The sequence below is a fragment of the Tamandua tetradactyla genome, chromosome 18 (genome assembly GCF_023851605.1).
Source record: "Tamandua tetradactyla isolate mTamTet1 chromosome 18, mTamTet1.pri, whole genome shotgun sequence".
In the NCBI taxonomy this organism is placed as follows: domain Eukaryota; kingdom Metazoa; phylum Chordata; class Mammalia; order Pilosa; family Myrmecophagidae; genus Tamandua; species Tamandua tetradactyla.
The window spans coordinates 37,577,115-37,597,383 of record NC_135344.1 but is presented as its reverse complement, the minus strand read 5'-3'; the positions used below and the strand labels follow the sequence as shown (position 1 = coordinate 37,597,383).

At 42.1% G+C, this 20,269-nt stretch overlaps 1 protein-coding gene and 1 pseudogene across 3 annotated transcripts in view; one reads left to right on the top strand and one right to left on the bottom strand.

The window, feature by feature from the left end:
* The first annotated feature begins 244 nt into the window (after positions 1 to 244).
* SLC14A1 (solute carrier family 14 member 1 (Kidd blood group)) overlaps positions 245 to 20,269 on the top strand; it is a 31,458-nt gene continuing 11,433 nt past the window's right edge. Inside the window, exons 1-9 of one of the 3 annotated variants that reach the window (XM_077135574.1) lie at positions 245 to 435; positions 1,104 to 1,167; positions 3,619 to 3,772; positions 10,671 to 10,824; positions 11,414 to 11,603; positions 14,657 to 14,785; positions 16,820 to 17,012; positions 19,504 to 19,651; positions 19,842 to 19,976. In XM_077135574.1, coding sequence (XP_076991689.1) covers positions 3,626 to 3,772; positions 10,671 to 10,824; positions 11,414 to 11,603; positions 14,657 to 14,785; positions 16,820 to 17,012; positions 19,504 to 19,651; positions 19,842 to 19,976 — 1,096 coding nt within the window. In that variant the 5' untranslated portion in view covers positions 245 to 435; positions 1,104 to 1,167; positions 3,619 to 3,625. The remainder of the gene's footprint in view (positions 436 to 1,103; positions 1,168 to 3,618; positions 3,773 to 10,670; positions 10,825 to 11,413; positions 11,604 to 14,656; positions 14,786 to 16,819; positions 17,013 to 19,503; positions 19,652 to 19,841; positions 19,977 to 20,269) is intronic. The other 2 variants (XM_077135576.1, XM_077135575.1) reach the window with 2 other exon arrangements.
* LOC143662124 (HAUS augmin-like complex subunit 3) lies at positions 7,138 to 8,952 on the bottom strand (annotated as a pseudogene).

The window sequence follows — 20,269 nt, the reverse complement described above, 5'->3', positions numbered from 1 at the left end:
GCAGCAACCTGTCCCGCTGTTTCTAGTTTAAATGACACTACTTGATTCTTTTTTATTTACAAATCTTTCCAAAACTATTTCAGGGTGAGGGTAGGGGCTGGAGGAAACAGCAGGAAAAAGAAAAAGATGAATTTGAGTAGGAATAGTGCTGGGCAAAGACCTTGGAACACTGTGGAAACGGTGGCAAAGCAGTTGGCACCATATCAAGAACAGAGAGAGGCGTCAGGTACGGGAGCCAGGGGAGCAGTTCCTCGGCATTGCTTTGGAGCTGGTGCCTGGAGTGGGAGGAGAAAGCACGGTCCATGCCTATGCAGAGTGGGGTTCCAGTATAAAACTGCTCTCTCTCCCTGCACTATCTCCTCTTAAGCACTTTTAGCAGAGCCCGGCAAGTTTTATCGGTTTTTGCCTTCTGCCCCGGGTGAAGCCAGCTGCAATGTAAGTACCCTCCTCATTTCTGTTCATTTCCAAATGTTCGTGGTTTGGAGGCTTGTCTTATTAGTCCTCTAAGTTTTGGTCTTTGTCGTTGTTTTGTTTTTAATGGGGAAATAAGTTTCGAATAGTTAAAATTAGGTAGAAACATCATCAGCATTCTGGTAGACTGAAAAGCAATTGACCAAAGCCACAGGTTTCTCCCCGGTAGCTTCAGTGCAGTCTCTTTAGCACGATTTCTGAAGCAGAGCAGAAGCAGTGCCTCAGCCCAGGGTGGGAGCGGGTATGACACAGCAGGGTGTCCACCTAATGTCGGAGTTTGTCAGCGCTGTATAGGAGTTTTGAGACCTTGCTCTTGAAATAATTAGGTAAAGTTGGAGGCATGTATTTGGGTGACTCAAAAGAAAAACGTGACTGGGTATGGCCTTTTCTAATTCTGATTTTATGGACCCTTCTGTGTGTGCTGTCGCACCTAAGGGGATGTGCAGAGAATGCCCTCGGGGAGAACTGGGCAGTCACCACCGAAGCCCTGAACTGGCCAGCTTTTTTGCAGCTGCCCTTTTGGGATGTAGGTCTCACCCCAGGCTTTCTAGGAGCTGTGTGTTCAGAGGAGGGACATGCTGTAATCAGGAGACAGGAATATCTGACCACAGTTTCTTTGTTTCTGATAATAGCTTTAAAGAAAACTGAGCACCTCCTGCCACTTAGAATCAAAAACTACCTGAAATAAGCATTACTGTAAGTATCAAATACATGTCAATACTGAAAATCTCTTTATTATGATGGAACATGAATGTTTAAATACCATTTTCCATATCTATGTTCAAAATTTTGTGTTTTTTTAAAATACTTGATGCATAGAAAATTGAAGACTTTCAGGTTCTCTCCGATTGTGCTAATTTTTAATATATGTTGACAAGGTAATGAATTTTACTTCCTGCAATAAAATAAGTCATGCTAGTTCAGTTGAAATCTTGATATTGAAAAGTGCTTTCTGCCTCCTCCCGGAAGGCTCATCAGGTGCAGCTTCCAGAATATGTGCCCGAGGTACACCCCACACACACAGGCCGCACTGTGGACGTGTCTGTGATGCAGCAGGTTCACCTGGAGACACAAAGAGATGTTTGTCGGAAGAGTCACTGCATCCGGCAAAAACATAGGGTAAAATCTGGGGACAGCAGAGACCTTTCTCTGTGGTTATGCAACCCCACCCCAGGATCATTTCAAGGTGTTCTAGTTTGCTAGCTGCTGGAATGCAATATACCAGAAACGGAGTGGCTTTTAAAAAGGGGAATTTAATGAGTTGCTAGTTTACAGTTCTAAGGCCAAGAAAATGTCCCAATTAAAACAAGTCTAAAGAAATGTCAAAAGGCATCTAGGGAAAGATACCTTGGTTCAAGAAGGCCGATGAAGTTCAGGGTTTCTCTCTCAAGTGAGAAGGCACATGGCGAACACAGTCAGGGCTTCTCTCTCAGCTGGAAGGGCACATGGCGAACACGGCATCAACTGCTAGCTTTCTCTCCCCAAAATATTTCCTCTTTTATAGGACTTCAGAAACTAATCAAGACTCACTCAAATGGGTGGAGACATGTCATCCCCTAATCCAGTTTAACAACCATTCTTAACTAAATCACATCAACCAGGGAGATGATCTTATTACAGTTTCAAACATACAGTATTGAATAGAGATTATTCTACCTTTATGAAATGGGATTTATATTAAAACATGGCTTTCTTAGGGGGCATATATCCTTTCAAACCAGCACACAAGGGCACCGGGAGGACGGGTGGCACCCTGCCTTGCTGAGCCCGGCACCCCCACGCACGCTGGCACGCCGACGTGCCCCCACACTGCTTGTTGACGTGAATAGGGTCTCGGGTGGCACTGAGGTGCCCGAGCCCAAACTGGAAGACAAAGGTACTGCACAAGTCGCACTCCGCCTGCCACCTGCTAAGTGGTCCCCACTCTGAGCCTCAGTTTTCTCTTCTGTAAAATGAAGGGCTCAACTACGTGGTCTCTAAAATCCCTTCTATCTCTCAATTTTTTCTAACTTTGGGTTCTAAGAAAACACTGATGTTGAGCTCAAGGATGTGGTTATCCAAGATACGTGTGTGATTTTGTGTGTGTGTGTGGGGGGAGCAGTGAAGAGGGAGGGAGGAGGCAGGTGCAGTGGGGAGGGGAAGGCAGGCATGGGGGGATTTTTTGTCCTTCTCCTTTTTTCTTACATTCCCCTCTCGCTCCCCTCCCCCTCCTTTCTTTCTTATTCTAATCCTATATAAATGAGAGCCCTGACCACTGGGATTTTAAATGCTCTTTATCGAACAAAAATATACATTATACACCCCCAGGCACAAACTAGCCAGATACATGCACACGATTTTTTTTCTAAGATATGTAAGAAATATTCCCCACATTTGTGGCTTTTTCTGAGTCAGACTAGTAGAGTGTAAGTTTTCAGGTTTCAGACCAACTCAAGTGGGAAAAGGTAAAAATTATATAATACATAAATCGAGGGGGGAAAAGGAAATACCGTACATACAAATTTCCTGGAATTTCTGACGGAAGAGTGATATCTGTAGATATCAAACTTTGAAAGCACTGTCAGACTTGTTGAATTCAACTGAGTTTTTGTTATTAGCAGGTGATTTCCAACATTTAATAATTCTTAGTCAGATACAAGAAAAAATGCCATTTAGCAGTCTCTCAGACTAGGCATTTGCTGTGCATAAAATGTGGCTAGTATCTCATTACAGAAAATTAGAGCCTGCGCCTTCCCTTCTTGTTCTCACATTTCATAATGAACCACAAAGGCTGGGCCATCTTGTGTTGGGTTGGGACCCAAAACGGAGCCCTCTCCGTTTGCCTGAAGCGTTTCTGAGCCTGAAGCCAATCTTCTCCCTCTGAAGCAGGATCTTCCCAACTCTTGGCGGTTGGAGAAACACCGCAGAACAAAGCCTGTGTTTGGTCTCTGTGCAGGATGGGTTTTGCCACCACTTTGCCCAAGCAAAATAAAGCAATCACTCATTTTCTCGTCGTTCCCCCTCCCGTCCGCAAAACCCTGGCTGACGGAGAAGTCCACATTCTCCTTAGAGGCTACGTCTCCTCTCCTGCTTCCTTCCATCTTTCATTTCACCTGCTCATCCAGGCCAGGGTGATTGACGTATTTTTGCCCTTTGTCATGCATGGAGAGAAAGGATGAATGGACGGTCTTTGATTGGCGGTGCTGGTGACGCCCCTCATGGTCCTCTTTGGACAGACCCTTTTGGAAATAGAGCTGGTGAGGAAGAGAGTGGAAGCTTCGTCCGGGGAAGCTTGGCCCCTACGGATAGGCCAGAAGAACAGGTATGCTTCCTGGGTGCAGCTTCGGTGTCTGGGGCAGCTGGGCGCCCGCGCTCCAGGCCGCTGCGCTTGTTGTGAATGGAGCTTGGGAAGCGGGGCCGTGCTGCCGAGAGGCGTGGCTGTGGGCTGCCCGCGCACCCAGTCCCAGCAGTCCCCTGGCCCTCGTCTTGAGGGTTTAGGTTCCAGACCCTTGAGTTGTGAGATTTTGACAGCTGTGGAATAGTTAGGAAAAAGTAGTCTCTGGTTTAAAATGTATTCTCTGTTTTATTAGAATTTCTTTTATTTTATTGCTCTCTCTTCTTAGTCGAGATTAAGTGTCCTACTTGGTCAGAATTGAGAAGTTTGAGCATCTGTGGAAGGTCCCTGCTCCACAGCCTTTGAGGCCTCCCAAATAGGATGTGTAGATTTTAAAATTACCTAAAGAAATGCAAATATTCTAGCATGATAAAATTCTAGGGTCAGCTACAACTTTGTTACTGAACTCTCATAACTCGTTCTCATAACTGAGTTTTCAAAAGATGGAGCAAGTGGCCAAAGCTCCAAGGGGCTCCAAGAATCCCACAGTCCAGATGATGGTGCCCGGGGGCTCTGGGACAGCAGCCATTGCCTGGGGAAGTCATTAGGAGACGCCTCTCTCTAGGGCGTCATAACCCTATAACCCATCCCAAGATGTGAGCATTGGAGACACAGATTGCAATAAGCCTTGCATGGGGCTGTGGATTTGGACAAAAATAGTTTAACCTTTAACTTTTCATGGTTCCGCCATTCAGGTTTCTAATCATGTCTAACCAGTTCTATTATCTGGTTTCATATCTGTATCTCCAAAATCTCTAAGGTGATGTTGTATTTAAAACCCTCTAAGTAAATAAATATATGCTGGAAAATTTGAGAACGTAAATTTGTTTATTCTAGACTAGCCCTTAACCTAATTATTTCTTAGGTTAATAGGAAATGCCACTTTAATGTGTTCATTTAACACTGCCCCTTTAGGACTCGATGCATTAAGTTTACAGAAATTGAAGCTGCTTGTAAAACTCAAGGTGGTTGTATCTTCAAGCTTTTTGTCATTGCCTGGGCTGAAGCCTTTGCCTTTCGTCACTTGGTGTGGCTTTGAAAGTGCGTCACTGTCGCTGATGAAGGGGCTTACCCAAGCAAGCTTATCGGAAGATTTAAAGAGGACACAATTTGGAAATACAGTTATCATTTAGACAGATTATGAAATAACAGAACAAATTTTTATAATTGCTTACTTATTCAGACTGTTTTACATGCTTCACTTTAGGGTAGGCTTAGTTCCAAATGGACTTTGTTTGGGTTCCTGACCACCAGTGGTTTACAATCTATGAATTTCTTAATGCAAATTTTCACTGGAAAACTCACAAATGATGATGTCTAACATTTAGCTGAGACAAAATGAGCTTGGTTTGGAAGGCATCCTATAAATAGCTTATACTTTGTGGCATGAGTAATGGTTCACCATTGTTTAAAAAGGGAGGATGTTCAGTTACACGGTAAAGTATTACAATTGACGTGCAATTGCTACTCATTAAAAAAAAAATCAGTTGTTACTCGGTTAAAAAAAAAATAGATGTCAAGACTAGGATCAGGGGCGGGCCACGGTGGCTCAGCAGGTAAGAATGCTTGCCTGCCAAGCCCGAGGACCCGGGTTTGATTCCTGGTGCCTGCCTGCCCATGTAATAAATAAATAAATAAAAATAAAAATAAAATTTTTTTAAATTAAAAAAAAAAGACTAGGATCAGGACTGAAAGAAACATTGCTTAATTTTATTATCTGTTAAGAGCTTTTGTCAGCTGTGGTGAATGAAATAATGATGACGCTCAGCTAGCAGTGAGGAACCCGTGTTCACAGCTGGCCACAGAGAGAGATGATGATGAGCTGATTTTTCTGCTTATGTGCGTGGGGGTTGGGGATTTTCTTGGTCATGTCTCACGTGCCTGCGGCCTCAGCATTCCCCAGTTGTGCCTTCTGGGTCTGGTGGATTTGGTGTTTCCTTACTTCGCACTACCTAGCTGGGCTCTGGGCCTTTCCTGCACACTCAGTGTGGTTTGCCAGTGTCCTTCTCCCCGTCCTACCTCTGGGATTAGGCCATTTGGAGTCCTTCCCTTGAACTCACCATCAGAACTATGAAACATTCATTCTTTGTCTACAGGCTACCAGATTCAGGTGATGTGGGTGCTTCCCTCTTGCACACTTACCTTAAGAAGTGAACAGTCTCCCAGTACATTCAAGGCATGGTTATGTCATTAGTATTTTCTTGAGCCACACTAACTATAATTGTGCCCTGTACATTCGTACTTCATACAATCCTTATGTAATGATTGTTTGGAATTTCACCGTTATCAGTTTCAGTGATTTTATGGAATGTCATTCTTCCTTGTTTATGGATATTTATGTACATTTAAATACAAATTCCAAATACAATCTGTTGTTTGACAACAAAATCTTTGACAAACATGTATTGTTAAAATTTTTCAAGTGTATCAAGATGTGCCTCATAAATATAAATTCTCAATGCACAGATAACTTAATTGGCACAAACGTTTTTGGTCAATGTCTTATAAAAATCAATACGGCTGGGCGGACCATGGTGGCTCAGCAGGCAGAGTGCTCACCTGCCATGCCAGGGACGTGGGTTCGGTTCCCAGTACCTGCCCAAACAAACAAACAAACAAAAATCAATAGGGCTCATTGGTCACCTAAGCATGTCCATTTTCTGATGGTTGTGCAGAAAAATAATTCCCTGGAGACCACCTAAAATGTATAATTTTAGATTGGCATTCCATATTAAAAACAGGTAAGGCATTTTCTTGAAAGTAATATTTATGCCTTTTCTTTTCTCTATAAAATTCACATGGTATTTAATACAGGCCAGGTATAAATTGGGCACTCAAGAAGCATTTGATATAATAGCTGATAAATATGCTACTTCAAATTATTTTATATCATCTTTCAAAAATGGTAAAGGAGAGCTGTAACTAACCATAAAACTATATGTAACTTTATATGTAAACTTTATGTAACTGTAAAAATATTACCTTATATAATACTGATTTTTCCTATTAAGTAAAAAATTTCCAGGACTAAGTATCTCACCCACTGAAGTAGCACCAACAAATGTTCAAGTCATGAAAAGCAGTGGGGTACTTTGCACAAATATGTTATATATATGAGGGAAAAAATTGATGTAATGTTTATGTTCATTAAATGAAATGTTCCACTGACATTGGATTTACAAATTTAGTAGGGTTTTTTACATATGACATATTATCCTCCTAACATGTAAAATATTAAAACATGGCATATTTCAAATCAATCTAGTAGTTAAAGACTCAGATTTTAGTAATTTTCAATCTTTAAGACCAAGAGCTTTAATCTTTGATTGGTTTTCTAAATTTTCCACAGAATCTTTCAAGTAATCTTCATCTTAAAAAAAATACATATTTAATTCTCTTTCCGTCTGATGCAGATTATTAGCTGCCCAAATTTTTCTTTTTGCCTTACATCAGCAAGAATATCAGGAGGAGATGATTTAGCCTATTCAGTTGAGAATCAACTTGGTAAAACTGCTCCGTTATCTCCTGACCACTGAGCAAAAGCTGATTTCCTCCTTGATACGAGACATCACAAAGCATGTCCACACCACCATTCAGCTTGGAGAAAAAGAATGTTCTTGAACAGTTGCTGCCAACTAGTCTTGTACTAAAGAAATATCCTGCTTCAATTTTTCACCCCCTTCCTCCAAGTTACCATGGGTTCTAAATAATTTTTTAATTCTCTCCTTCTAAAAGTTGATAAAGCCTCTGACTAGAATAATCCTTGATACCAATAGTATTTCTGGGGTTTATCTGCTGAGTTACTGATGGTTCTGTTAGCATTTCTAATCACTGGCCTAGTACCATATTACTGTGACTAAGTTCTTTAACTAAATTTTCAAGTTGGTATTATATATCTCAATGTTTTCTTAATTCAGTTTCATATGATATCTGTAGAACGTCAAATGATGCCTTTTACTTTACTGATTTAAAAGTAACCCTTGTGGTGCTGTATAACAAATAGTCTTGTATAGCAGCCTGCAGTTCAAAAGCTCCCTTTACAACTGGCATGTTCAACAATTGGGCATTCTCTCTTATGACAGCAGGTAAACTTTTGTCCTTTATATGAATGATTTGTTTTTCAAGTTTTAGAATCTCACCATTCAAGCTATAAATTTTAGTGTCAAATTTTCTTGGTCAACAGCCTTGTTGGTTAGGCTATGAAGATTCTCCTCTGCACATTTATACATGGACTTCAAACTTAAATTACTTGCTTTTAGTTGAATTAACTGATTCTGTGCACAAAGGTATGCTAACTGCAGCCTGGCCATCTCTAGCTGCCTCTCCTCAAGGATTTCTTAATTATCACAAATGGGTGGTATTTTTATATCTAATAGTTGAGCATCTTCTTTATTTGAACCTTCAACTGCTTCATGTATATCATGAAAGAAATGTTTTTTTTTGGTATTAAAGGTTAACACTGCTGTGCTTTGCTCTGTCTTAGATATTTTAAATCTAAGGCAAACTTAGATTTAAAAACAAATCAACAGTAGATTCATCCCTTACCCTAAATTAGAATGTTTGATGAACGTCATCAATTTTGCATCTTCATCAGCAAAAGCCTGAAGTTCATTACTGATTTTAGTATTCACAGCATTTAGAATTTTTTTATTCTTCAGCTTATTAGTGGCTTCTTCTTCTATCGCATTTAACTTCAGAGATTTGTAGCTAGTTACTGAAGCCATCAATTGGCATTAATTGCATCTTTTAAGTTTTAGGTTCTTTAATTTCTGCAGAGTTTGAATTCCATTTCTCCAGTTCTTTGTCATCCAGGCTAGGTTTCTTCAAATCCGAAGCTTTATAGATTTTAAGAAATTCATCTAATTCTGCTTCTAAGAGGGGCTGGCTTGATTTTTGAAGAGTGCTAAAAGTTTGCAGTTCTTTTACATACAACACATTAATTCACATTCCCACAAAACCACTTCAGAAATGATAAATCTTCAATAGTCTCAAACAACCAGTCAAAATCTCCATTAAGAATAGCCTTGGAAAAAAAAAAAAAAAAAAAGAATAGCCTTGGGATAACCAATTTTTTTTAATGTTTCCATGAATACATTTCCACAACTCATTTTTAAAACTAATTTTTTGTAACTAATATGGATTTATGATACTGACTTTGAAAATAAATCCAAATACAAACAAAACTAATTTTATAAGCCCATAAGGAAGGGGAAAAAGTATTTTTAGAATCTATAGTGATTTCTCCTGTGGGGAAAAGAAACAGGTATTGGACCACAAATAATTAAAGCAATTGTATTTTTAAAAGGAAGACAGATAAACCTCATGTGATATTTGGGAATTAAGTAACTGAAAGTTGGCGGTAGCTGAAATGTTTGATGAAGAAAAGAGAAAACATATTAACCAGAGTATTACTCAATACACTGCAACAGTGATGAATACCTAATTAAGGAGGAAATCTTATCAATTTTCCCAAAAATAAATTGGTTTAAAATACATTATAATTTACAGAGCAGCAAGTGAGTTTTTTTGTTTGGTATTTTTAATCCAGTCTTTAATTGAAATAAATGGATACAAACAAATCCAAGCCATCATGTGGCTAAGCAGCCTCTTTTCCTTGCCCATGTTAATTAAGAAAATAGAAATAAATATGGCAATTTTTTTGAAGGGAAGAAAGTGAAGTAAAGGGAGTCCGCCAAATCTTCACCTCCACTCCATTATCATCCACCTTACACACGAGGATCAATCTCAAGATACCGTCAACCTCGTACCGAGAAAACCAGGTTTCAGGTTCAAAAAGTACCCTCAACTTAGGAAGTAACAAAGAACTAAGCAGTCCTTCAGTACAATTAACCGGCATTTGCTATTTTCAATAAACGACCTAAGCAGTCTGCATCTCCGCGCTAGCGCTGACCAGGCGGCCGCGGGGGTGGTGGGATTCAGGGCGATGGACTCACCGTCCCCCAGGCCCGCTTGGGACAGAGTCTCTGGGGGAGGGGGGTGATGCAGTTATAACACCAACACATTAACAAACATACATGCACAAAAACCACCCCATCAGCCTTAAAACAAACTGCCCAACCAGCAGCGGGGGGAATGGCTCGCACCCCCATCGACTCCGGGGCGTCCCCGCGCCCTCCCCACCCCCCACCCCCACCCCCACCCCCACCCCCCGCGGCCGTTGTTTGCTTGCAGAGTGAGGGGAGTCTTACTGGGCTGCTACTGCACACAAAAACTGTATTTTTTTTAACGTATTTCCTTTCAAACTTTAAAAAAAAAAATTTTTTTTTAAACAAACCTTTTCTGTAAAATAAAAATTTAATTTAAAAAAGGTTGCTGGTCTCGGAAAGTAACTAATTGGTCCGCATTGGTCGGCGGGTCTCTAATTTAGTAACCCGATTTCTCCCTCCTGTAATTGAGAGCGTGAGGAGTAAGCACTTGAGCGCGGCCCTGTCTAGATTATTTGATTCCTTACGTTCAAATGAACTATTTTTTCGTCTTTTCTACCAGACTGAACTTTTTGAGTGCCGCAACTTACAGTTGCTCAATAAATATTTGTTGAACTAGGTACTATTCTAGAAAATAAAAGACCAGAACTCTCACAGCAGGGTTAGACATTGATGACAGAGGTAATGTAGGATTGGGGTGCAGGTAACAATCCTCACGACCATATTTCAAGAGAAAAAGGGCATCTTCTCAGTCCCGTGGGACATGGTGGCCCAGGTGAAGAACCTTTAAACTCTCCTCTGGCTGTTGGGCCCAGACCCAAAGCTGGCCAGGTGGAGGGTTGTGCGTTAGGGATGCTGATGAGCTCTGTTCTCTCCTCAAGGAGCCAGAAGAGGTCGCTATGGAGGAGAACCCCACTATGGTTAAAGTGGACAGGGGTGAACACCGGGTTTCGCTGTGTGGAGGGAGAAGGTGCTGCCCCAGGGCCCTTGGCTACTTCACAGGCAATATGAAGGAATTTGCCGACTGGCTAAAAGGTATTTATGTGTCCATCCCTTGGAGAGATGGGAGAAACAACTTGGGGGAGAATGGTTTGCTGGTTTTTCTATTTATCTCTCTATTATATCCCTCTACATTTTATTTATCCCTTTATTCCCCTCCTCCCACCCCACTTTTTTTTTTTTTTTTAACTTTCCACCTTCTAGTTTCCTACTAATCTTTCCATTTATTTTACTGGAGATAGTGATCAGGGCCAGAGATCTGCTCATATTACAGGTAGGCACTGGGCTCCATATTGTAATTTCAGTACTTCGTAACTGAAATTTTACTATTGATGATTCATTCCTTTGGCTTAAGAGGCTCTACATTAGCTGCTTTCTGGAACTTAAATTCTAGTAGGGGGGCTGTGTAGGGTGAACATAAAGAAACTGGATGCTTCCAGGGATCTGGGTGCCACTGAGGGAGACAAAGGATTTGGAGAGAAAAGGGTTAAAGGAACATCAACGAGATGTTTCACCTTCATCGTGGGTAATTTTAATGATTTAACTCAGGGTGGGCCCTCGAGCTGGGAAGGAGGGTCACTCGCCCTGGACACTTCCTTTGGTCTGCCCATCTTGTTTCTTCCAGACAAACCTGTGGTGCTTCAGTTCATTGACTGGGTTTTCCGGGGCATATCCCAAGTGGTGTTTGTCAACAACCCCATTAGCGGAATCATGCTTCTGGTGGGGCTTCTGGTCCAGAACCCCTGGTGGGCTCTCACTGGCTGCTTGGCCACCGTGGTCTCCACTCTGACGGCCTTGCTGCTCAGCCAAGACAGGTAAGAGCACCCATCCAATCCTTCTTGTCTCCCTCCTGAGAATAGGGAGGCTGAGCAGTGGTTGTGGGCAGCAATGATAAGCCACACCCTTCCCAGGGGAAAACTTTATCCCACAGAACTCTTTCTGTTTGCTTTAGTCAGAGGTCAGAGAATCATTTATAGTCTTTCATTCATGGTGCCTGAAAAGGGGGCCAGTCTGAATGATGCCAGGTTCTCATGGCAGTGCACAATAACCAGAACTAAGCTGCAAAGTAATTCCCAGGAGAGGTTCTAAAAGGATTTTCTTTAATGATTAATGAAGTCATTTGTCATCAGCATTGTGTTAACTTGGTCAAAAATTCATATGAGTTCATGAAAAGTCTTAACCTAAGGATCCCCATCGTCTTGTTTGCTTGATTAGTTGAGCAGACTTGTTCTTCACACAGTGCCAAGGTTAGCTCAGCTTCTGTAGAGATGAATGACCATCAGTTCCAAGTCAGGAGGGTCTGACTGAGGAAGCTTCAATGTGTCTTCTGAAATATGTGTTGGCTTAAAAGTAACCTGTGCTTCATAAATTGATCCATTATTGAATAACGAATGAGCTGACTCCCACCAGGTAAATAGACAGCTCCTGACTTACCAATTCCTTCAGGGCAGCTGTTGGTCTTTCTGGTGTCCAGAATCAAGGCAGAATCACCAATGGATGGACGTAGCAGGCTGTGTTCCTGCAACACTTACTGAAAATTGCCTGAGGGAATGAGGTCCTGGGGGGGAGAGTCAGCAAAGCTCCACTTTTCCATCAGGTCCAAGGAACCTTCTTTACTCCCCATTTTATACATAGGTTAAACCCTATTCTAACACCCACATTCAGTGGAATGTTCTTTCCAGTTTGGAGATGTAGACTAGAATTGTGCCATATTGCATATTCCTGCATCATTGTGCTCCAGTGAAATTTGATCCCATTTTCCTTATCAGGTATTATTTAGGAGACAAGTCACATTTACATGTGTTTGCATATCTCTTTTTTTTTTTTTATTTTTTTTATTTTTTTATTAACAGAAAGAAAGGAAAAAAAAAAAGAAAGAAATTAACACAACATTTAGAAATCATACCGTTCTACATATGCACTCAGTAATTCTTAACATCATCACATAGATGCATGATCATCATTTCTTAGTACATTTGCATCGGTTTAGAGGAACTAGCAACACAACAGAAAAAGATATAAAATGTTAATATAGAGAAAAGAAATAAAAGTAGTAATAATAGTAAAAAAAAAAAAAAACCCTATAGCTCAGATGCAGCTTCATTCAGTGTTTTAACATCATTACTTTACAATTAGGTATTATTGTGCTGTCCATTTTTGAGTTTTTGTATCTAGTCCTGTTGCACAGTCTGTATCCCTTCAGCTCCAATTATCCATTATCTTACCCTGTTTCTAACTCCTGCTGGACTCTGTTACCAATGACATATTTCAAGTTTATTCTCGAATGTCCGTTCACATCAGTGGGACCATACAGTATTTGTCCTTTAGTTTTTGGCTGGACTCACTCAGCATAATATTCTCTAGGTCCATCCATGTTATTACATGCTTCATAAGTTTATCTTGTCTTAAAGCTGCATAATATTCCATCGTATGTATATACCACAGTTTGCATATCTCTTTTTACTTTCCTCAGTCTTAAAGGATCACATTAAAATGACAATTTTGGTTTTAAGTGAATGCATATCTTCCTGTTACTTTAACCTTGGCATTTCATGCAGTGTAGAAATTGCTATTAATTTGCAGTGGAACAAATGCAAGCATTGAATCTCCAATGCCACTGCTGAGAGGATAAGTCTTTGACTAGCCCTCCACTGTCATCCTACATAGCCCCAATTTCTGGAGGACGTCACCACTTCATAGGTTAAACCCAAACAAATTACATTCCCCCCCATATATCTGGAAGGATTATTTAAGGGAGGCCAAGAATGCTTGACAGGGATTCCCACCTCTCCTGTTCTTCCCCTTTGCACTGTTGCCCTCTGTCCCTAGGGAAAAGCGAGCTGAGAAGAAGCTCTCCTGCCACCCCATACTCCCTCCTCGAACTGTGGCTTACTGCTGCCATCGCCTCCCCCTCAGGCCCTGCCTTTGTCGTCACCCACACGCTTTCCCATCTTCACGCCCACAGGACCCTGACAGTGACCATCCTTGAGTGCCACGCTCTTGGGAAGCTGACCCTATGCCCTTCATGGCTGCCAGACCTTGCCAACCCTCAGAGCCCTGGGGGTTGCTTTGCACTGAGTATCCACACCTGGCTCAGCCTTGCTGCTTGCTCTGGAGCATTCACTCCCGTTCTCACTCAGGGCTTCTGGTTCTCAATTATGAAATGGGAACCATTTGGCCATGAGTAAACTCTTACCCAGAGGACAATCTGCTACATGCCAAGGAGCAAAAAGGCACAAAAGAAAGAAATAGGTATTAAATATACACATAATTATATGTAGTAACTTTGCCATGTGAAAAATGAGCTTTTTTTTTTCTTTGGAAATGTACGTTTGGAGAAAACAGAATGGGAGAATAGGAAGATGACTTGTGTGCTAAGTTGGAAGATTAGTGTTTACAGAGTCAAAGACACTATAAAAGTGAATTGATATTTTAGGAGTCTTATATCTCTTGCCAAGAAATTAGACTTAGGAAACAGTTTCATCTGCTAAAAGCTCTATTCAAGTCAGAGATCCTTAATGGTTTAAAAGAAATAACTTTCGGAAAGAAAGGCCAAGAAAAAAGCAGAACGCATTGCCTTGCTTATTTCTCTGTCCTCCCCTGAGACACTGGAATTATACCTTTAACTATGATAGCTGTGGGGATGGGGAAGTGTTATTACATGTTCACATTTGTATTTTTCTATGTATATTTTATTTTTTCATGTTTTATTAGTGTCTGTATGATGCTTGTATAGACTTTGAAACAAATTTCCAAATATACTCTCGCTTTCTAATGGGAGAATGATCTGGGAGTTAGGGTGTCATTTATGTGCAAGGATGTATAAAGGCTACCGAGGAAATGTCCATGCTGTGCCTCTTTCCCACAGGTCGGCAATAGCAGCAGGGCTGCACGGCTACAATGCCACCCTGCTGGGAATACTCATGGCTGTCTTTTCAGACAAGGGAAGCTATTTCTGGTGGCTCTTACTCCCTGTATCTGTCATGTCCATGACTTGGTAAGTTGTACCTGGCATTCTGAATGTCTTTAAAAAAATTTTAGATTCAGGTTATAACTACTAGAAGCAGAAATAACCACTCAAAAATGTATATCTCGGGGGGGCAAGGGTATTTTAGTGGTAGAATCCTCGCCTGCCATGTGGGAGACCCGGGTTCGAGTCCTGGTTTATGCACTTCCCCCAAAACAAACAAACAAACAAAAATTCAACAAAACGGTGTTGCGATAACACAATACTCACATGCTTCCATAGTGAAATGTGACCCTGCCATACAGCTTTAAAAAAAATGTGTATCTCCTTACAACCAGTTACCGGCCTTCAGTCTAAGCTGCCTGTGTGTCCACCGACACCGGCCCTTCCAGCAGAGGTTCTCAACCCTGGCTGCATCTTGGCATCTCTTAAGGAGCTCTGAATCACACTCATGCATGTGACCCCTGTTGCCTTCCAAGATTCTGGTCTGGGGTGCTTCCTGGGCGCTGGAATTTTTATTTTTATTTTTTTGTATGCTGTATGGCGGGGTCACCTTTCATTATTTTTCCATGTGAGTATTCCATTATTGCAGCACATTTTGTTGAATTTTTTGTTTGTTTTGCTTGTTTGTTTGTTTTTGGGGAAATGCATGGACTGGGAATCAAACCCGGGTCTGGCAGGTGAGAATTCTACCACTGAACAACCTTGCACCCCTGGGCACTGGGATTTTTAAAAAGACTCCCCCAAGTGATTCTAAGTACAGCCAAAGTTGAGCATCACTCCCGACATCAGTGGTTTTCAAACCTGACCCTGTATCAGGACCACCTGGAGGGCTGGTTCAGTGATGGCTCCTGGGCCCCACATCCAGAGTCTCTGACTCAGTGGATCTGGGGTGGGGGTGGGGGTGCCTAACATTTGCATTTCTAACGAGTTCCCAGCTATGGCTGGTGCTGCTGGTCCAGGGACCCCACACTGAGAACCACTGTTACCGTGTGGATTCCCTCCCCCTACCCTCCTGCCCTCTTCAAGAGCAAAAACAAAACACCTTTATTGACTTCGCTTCCTTTTTTAAAAAAAAACCTGAGTCCTTCAAACTAGTTTCTGTATGTGGATGCTGTCTTAAACCCTTTTTCTGGAAGTGAACGTTCCCTTCTTACAACAGCACATTGAGAATATGAGCTAATAGTAGCCACAGCAATAAGAAGAACCCAGCTCGGGCAGTGGGAGAAGGAGGCCCCCACCCTCTCCTCAGGGGAAGCTGGGCACCCACCTCTGAAGAACAAACCCAGTGGCAGGAGGGCTGGGCTGCCGCCTTCTCACCATACCTCCCGCCCTTGCGAACTCGGGAGTTCTGAGCTGAACATGATGGCTCCTTGGTTGGGTCAGCAGGTGAGAGCCCCAGAAGGGCCCAGGGATCATCTGGCCCAATCCCCCCATATTACAGATAAGGAAACTGAGGGCAAGTGCCTTGCCCAAAGTCACACCATCAATCACCAGCTCCTGGGTTTGAACTTCACCACCTCACCCCCTTCCTGGCTTAACCAACTTAAGATTTTTCCTCCAGACCATGCCACCTGCATTCTGCCTTGGACAATTATTTCTCTTTTCCAAGGTTAGAGATACTAAAAATCCACAGAAATGCTCTCACCAGATCCAGGCTGTGGTTACCTCGGTGAGGCAGGAGTATGAGCAGGTAGTGTTGCGTAAGGGAGATAGTATTTAACTGGGGAGATAAGATTTTATTTCGCATCTTAAATACTTCTAAAACATTTTTAAAACCTAGATATATAACTCACTCTGAGCAATCCCAGAGTAAAATTTTTCAAAATCCAAATAAGCTAAGAGTTGACCTTTTCCTTTATATAAGAACTATTCTCTCTATCCCAGGACTTAAGAATTATTCCCTGTAGAACAGGATTTATCCCAAGTGTTCTGCTATGGAATATTTCCCAGCACACAGTCCTTTAGGACCTAGCTGTGGATGAGACAGAATTCCTCCATAGCGTAGAGATTTGGTTTGTCTTTCTGGTTTGTCACCTGCCTGCTCTGTTGTTCTTTTTTAAGCCCGGTTTTCTCGAGCGCTCTGAATTCCGTGTTCAGCAGATGGGACCTCCCTATCTTCACGCTACCTTTCAACATGGCCTTGTCGATGTACCTCTCAGCCACTGGACATTACAATCCATTTTTTCCAGGCAAATTATTCACACCTATAGACTCTGTCCCCAATGTCACCTGGTATGACCTCAGTGCTCTGAAGGTAAGGCTCACACCAGCTTCTGGAAGATTCTCAAAGTCTTAGCTAACTGTTCATGCATGTTAGAACCTTTTAGATACTCAGTTCTAGATGTGCACAGTTTCTTCCTCAAAGGCTAAGACATCACTTTATTACAAAGCTTTGGGGTCTGAGGGATTTTTTAGCGACTATTTGATCAAAGCTAACTTTCCCCTCATCTTTTCCTGGAAGCCTTCAGCGCTCACCCCAGAGGGTGGCCCTACTGGAAGTCAGGCACTCGTTTGCAAACTTGGCCCTAGTCTGGGTAGTTGTGATGGGGCCAGTCCTTGAGGAAGGAGGCTTCGGTCTTGGGTTAAGTCTTCCATGATCTGCCGCCTCCAATTAAATAAACCCAGCTGCTTCCTCTTTGAGCCCGTTAGAGGACTTCTCTAGTATACTTTTACTTCTGGTGTTTCTTATAGAACATGTAAAATAATTCAGGGTTCTCAAGCTTTGGTAAACATCAGAATCACCTGGAAGTTTAAAAAATGCTATTATAAAATGCTATTATGCATTCCATCACAGGGCTCCTAAGTCATACTATCTGGGTGTGGGTCCCAAGAACCTATATTAACAAGCCACCCCCAGATAATTCTGATGTGGGCCGGAGTTTGAGGACCCCTGTACCATAAGACACCATGCGTCTCTTTTATAGATGTGCAGCCAGACAGCACATAAGACACTGATCAACCCAAATCAAATCCCAGCTTTTCCTGTTGGTGTTTATTCAATAAGTCTGTTTAAGGTTTCTTGTTTATTGAGAATACGAGAACACTTGAACTCAGAAGAAAACCAAAAAAAAAACCTTACTTTTTTTAATATGAAAAAGACTGGCTCTCCTATTATCAGGTTGTGAAACACCCTTTGCTGAGCTGTTTGCAAATTGATCAAAATACACAAGGAGCTCAAGGAAACTTTTCTTTGGCTCCTTGCCAAGAAAATGAATGGGGGCATTTGGAAATAACTCAGGAAAAAAATCAAAGATTTATTAGATCTACCCATGAAAAATAATACTATAAAACCTCGAACTGCACTGTCTAAATAGAGTAGTCACTAGCCCCATGTGTCCATTTAAATGTAAATTAATTAAAATAAAATAAAATGTAAAATTCACTTTCTTGTTTGAGCTAGTCACACCTCAGTTGCTCAGTAGCCACATGTGCACAGATAGAGAACATTCCATTGTTGCAGGCTTCTCTATTGGATAGCGCTGATCTGGGGAAGAGGGAGCCTTGTCCTTATCTTTGCTCTGAACTACCACCCCATCATCAGCACATTTATTTCCCATCTCACCTTATTGCCTACCTTTGAGCTACCTAGAGGGAGATAGTTCTGCCCTCTAGTTCTAAGATAAAACCCTCTGCAGTCTGCCTATTTTAAGTTCCCTGGTACAGAGGAAACTTGAAATGATCTTATGAGGACATGAAGACCCAGCAGGGGCTGAAAGAATTCCCATCTGAGGGTAAATGCAAACTCCCGGTATGATCCTGTGAGCTGAGCAGGGACCAAGCTAGCATTTGGAAGCCAAGGCTATGTCCAGTTTAATGCATGAAGGGAGAGGACCCTCATATCAAATCTGGAACTCCATTAGAGACATTGCCTCTGGAAGGTCCTCACCAAAAGATACACATAGGACAGAAAAACAGGTCCTGAGAGTGAGACGGGGAGGTGGGGAAGATGTCTTGGTGTTGGTGAAAAAGAAACTGTCCTGGCCCTATCAGCGATTTTATTATAAAGAGTTATCACATTTGTTAGTTTGATTCAAACCCTGTGTCCTCCTTACAGCTGCTATTCTGTGAGCACATTTGCTGAAAGCAGGCCTCAGCCAGATAGCAGAAGTGTGACATTTACATTCATTTTTGTGTTTTGAAGCCTTATCGACAATAAATAGGCTAAGGATATCTTTACTGAAATCAGTACATGTTTTAGTTAACAGCAGAAGTGTCAACATGTCCAAATCCATGAATTGCCAGTAACTGCTTCTGAATTTTGGGCAAAATGACCCAGCTTCGGGTCTCTAGCCTTAGCCTTAACAATTAAATTGCTTGATAGCAATAGTTCTATTGAACGTAGGGATGCATTGATTTATTGACCTGGGCACTGATAGACAGTTGAAAAAGAAAGAAAAGTGTAAGATATGGTCCCTGCCATTCTCACAGGGGCACATGATAAATCCCAAAGATACCGCAAGCCCAAGACAAGTATTGGAGTGAGCAGTGGAACCAGTGACTGCAGGAGTTTCGAGAAGGCAAGCTGACTGTGTGGCAGGGAAGAGCTGGTATATACCTGGGGATAAAGCAGATGAATGACTGGGTTTTTTTCTGTGATTAGAGAATTTAAAAAAAATCAGTACCACTGATCTTGAAAGATAAGATATGCAAAATCTAAAATTACATTTACATGTCTATGGATGGCTTATGGATTTCAGTTGTGTAGTTTGTTTAGTGACCTCGTTTTTTTTTAATTGCTTTGGCAGTTGTTAAAATCTCTGCCAGTGGGCGTTAGCCAGACATTCGGCTGTGACAGCCCCTGGACAGGGGGCATTTTCCTGTGCGCCATTCTACTCTCCTCCCCCATCATGTGCCTGCACGCTGCCATCGGGTCCTTGGTGGGGATAGCAGCAGGTAAGCATGAGACTCATGGCCTAATGTTGAGCACACCCTCTGTCCCAATTGTCTCAGGTGTTTTCTACACTCCAAGCCTTTCTTCAGGTCTCTGCTTCCAATGGACTCTTGGGATGCTTTTCTTGGGACCCCTCCCAGAGCATCCTGCTGGCCAGTCCACAGCTCCGACCCTTCCTGTCTCACCTAACAGGGCTCAGTCTTTCGGCTCCATTTGAGAATATCTACTCTGGACTTTGCAGTTTCAACAGCTGTCTGGCCTGCATTGCAATTGGAGGAATGTTCATGGCACTTACTTGGCAAACCCACCTCCTGGCTCTTGCCTGCGGTGAGTACCTTCTGCAAGGGCCAGTGGGTGGGGGTGCAGGGAAGGGAAGGGCAGTGCTCATGACCATGGGTCAAGGGCAAACAATAAAAAGGGCAGCATGAGAAATTATGCTGAGCTTCTAGTTTGGACCATGCTCCTCCCCTACCCCTGCTATCTAAGTGTGAGACCAGGGTGGGTGAGTTCCCCTCTCGGAGTATTAAGGTCTATTCTGTCTACCTCACTATTTATTGTGAATATAAGAGAGCCTGTTGAATTATGTTATACCTTCTACAATATCTATATGGGGGAGGGTA